The 3,067-nt window shown below is 36.5% G+C and overlaps 1 protein-coding gene across 1 annotated transcript; it reads left to right on the top strand.

Moving 5' to 3' along the window:
• Positions 1-104: 104 nt before the first annotated feature.
• LOC124890784 lies at positions 105-1,072 on the top strand (the record flags this gene model as incomplete). The annotated part of the gene is made up of 2 exons (XM_047402585.1): positions 105-872; positions 959-1,072. Coding segments are annotated over 2 exons (882 nt in total), but the record flags the coding sequence as incomplete, so codon positions are not given.
• Positions 1,073-3,067: the final 1,995 nt, after the last annotated feature.

The following is a 3,067-nucleotide window of genomic DNA, read 5'->3' as shown; positions in this document are numbered from 1 at the left end:
GAGTAGATCTACCTAGAAGAAGGAGAAGCAAGAAAACTAGGTATGATGAAAATTGTGAGTTTTCTGTGTTTGAGCTTGGAATAATTTTTGTGGGTGCAAATCAGTTTAGAAAAGCTGTTGCAGATTATGCTGTAGAGTATAGAAGGCAAGTGAAGTTAAAACCTAATGAAAAACATAGAATAAGGGTGAAATGCATTGCAGCTAATTGCAACTGGTTGCTATTTGCTTCTACTAATAGGGATTCAGGTGATTTTATTGTTAAGAACTATAACCCTATTCACAAATGTATACCTCTAAACAAGAACAAGATATGTGATTCAAAGCTGGTTGCTAGAAAGTTCAAGGACAGAATAGTTTCTCAATTATACATTAGGATTTGGGAAATTCAGGATTTAGTAAGAGAGGTGTTGGGTCTTTATGTAGGTAAAACTATTTGTTATAGGGCTAAACAGATTGTTATAAGGGCGAATATGAGAGATTGGAAGCTAGAATTTGCCAGATTATGTGACTATACAGATATGATCAAGACAACAAATCCTGGAAGTTCTTGTTGGATAAAAATTGACAAAGAAACTGAATCAGGAAAGAACCTCTTTGTATATTTCTATGTGTGCTTTCATGCCTTCAAGCAAGGATGGTTAGATGGATGTAGAAAAATTATTGGTTTTGATGGATGCTTTCTCAAAGGAGCTTGTAAGGGTGAGTTGTTGGTTGCTGTGGGGAAAAATGGCAACAACCAAATATATCCTATTGTATGGGCAGTTGTGGATACTGAAACAAAACATAGCTGGGACTGGTTCTTAAGGTATCTAATTGCAGATCTAAATCTGAGAACTGGTGAAGGCTTTACTGTAATATCAGACCAACAAAAGGTACCACCACTTAATTATTTTTCTCATTACTTGACTTTATTTTCCAATAATATTTCTGTTTTAATAATACTTAATACTTATTACAGGGTCTTGTTCCTGTTTTGATGTATTTGCTACCAAATGCTGAGAGAAGAATATGTGCTAGACATATTTGGAGCAATTGGCATGTGCACTGGAGAGGAGAAGAGAGAAGAAAATAGTTTTGGAGATGTGCAAAAGCAAGCTTTGAAGTAAAGTTTAGAGAGGAGATGCAAGCAATGTCAAGGCTAGGTAAGAAAGAAATAACTGAGGACATGTTGATTAATCCTCTTACTTCTTGGTGTAGGGCATATTTCAAAACACATTCCAAATGTGATATTGTAGAAAATAACATGTGTGAGACTTTCAATTCTTGAATCTTAGCTGCTAGACATAAGTCCATAATCACAATGTTAGAGGATATCAGACATCAACTGATGAATAGATATGTAGATATGATTAAATTTGCAGAAACATGAATTTCAGACATTGCACCTATGACAAGAACTATTTTAGAAGCTAACAAGGAATATTCAAATAAGTGTAGAGTTCTATGGAATAGAGTTAATGGTTTTTAAATTGAGGATGGGGGTTACACATTTGTTGTTCACTTGGACAAGAAGTATTATGATTGTAGGTTATGGATGTTAAGAGGTATTCCTTGTCCTCATGCCATTTGTTCTTATTATTACTTGAATGTAGATCCTGATCAGCATGTAGAGCACTGGTATAAGAAATAAACCTTTCTTAAGTCTTATAGCCATTTCATTCAACCAATTACCAATATGAAAATGTGGCCGAAAATAAAAAACCCATCAATTGAACCTCCAAAACCAAGAAAGATGCCAGGCAGATCTGGCAAGAACAGAAGAAAGAAGAAAGATGAGCCAAAAAAGTGTGACAAACTCTCAAAAAAAGGTGTCAAGATCACTTGTTCAAGGTGCAAGCAAGTTGGCCATAACAAGACTGTGTGTGCCAAAATGGTAAGCCTTAAATGAATTTCATAATAGTTTGTAAATTTAACATATTTCTTAGCTTTTTATATTTCTGTTTGTATGTTAGAATGGAATGGGGAGCAGTAATAGTAGTCAACCTAGCTGTCAGCCTGAAGCTTCATGGAATTGACCACCACCACAATCAAGTTCTATTTGTGATGACACTAGTGCAATGGCAAGACATACCTACACTCAAAGTCAGACAAGAGTAAGTTATATATGTTCTGCTGCCTTAATAATTTTGTCCTGCTTAATATTATTATTTTTTGTCCTGCTTAATATTATTATTGAAAAATGTTAAAAATATTGTGTTGCATTTATTCACAGTCAAGCTCCACTTTTCATACATATTCAACTACACAATCCAGTCAATCAGGATCTATTTGTGCTGACACAGCTGCTGTGCCAAGAGCACCTCAAAGGAGGTGTCAAGTGTGGCTGGTAGAGGTCAAGGTGTTGCTGGTAGAGGTAAAGGTGCTACTGGTAGAGGTAAAGGTTATTCTAGTAGGGATGGTGGTTCTGGTACTAGTCAATTTGGTGCTGATAGGGGAGGTGAAAGAGGAATTGGTAGAGGTCAAGGTGCTGCTGGTATAGGTAAAGGTTGTTCTGGTAGGGATGGTGGTTCTGTAATGGTCAATTTGGTGGTGATAGGGGGGGTGAAGGAGGAATTGGTAGAGGTCAAGAAGGGAGTGGTAGGGATTGCCAAGAAAAATAGCCAATGCAAGAGGGACCCCATTTGAAAGTGGAAGAAATGTTTCTTTCAGTCAAGTACCACCCTTGCCGACCAACAAGAGGTCATACAATGCTACCTCATTTGCTGCTGCTACTGGATACAAAAGGCCTGCAACTGGTTTTGGTGTTTACTCTGATCCAGCAACTGGAACCCACGTGTACAATGTATTTATTTTTGTCTCATTATTTACCTATAATAATGTTTGCCCTAATATTTTCATTCAAGTTTTTAATGTTCACTGTCTTACAATTTTGTCTAATTTTGCAGTCAGGTACATCAAGTGAGAGGGTCCTTTATGGAGGTATAAATTTAAGGAGTGCTTCACCAACCAATATAGATATTGGTTTTAAACCTAGTGTCCTAAAGTGGAATGGAAAAGATGCAGTCACCAGCACACAATTGCAACAAATGAAAGCAAATAAGAAAAAAAATGGAAGCAGCCAAGTCTT

Source organism: Capsicum annuum, unplaced genomic scaffold (assembly GCF_002878395.1).
Source record: "Capsicum annuum cultivar UCD-10X-F1 unplaced genomic scaffold, UCD10Xv1.1 ctg24825, whole genome shotgun sequence".
Taxonomy (NCBI): domain Eukaryota; kingdom Viridiplantae; phylum Streptophyta; class Magnoliopsida; order Solanales; family Solanaceae; genus Capsicum; species Capsicum annuum.
The sequence above is the reverse complement of the archived record's forward strand: the minus strand, read 5'-3'. Positions and strand labels throughout refer to the sequence as shown.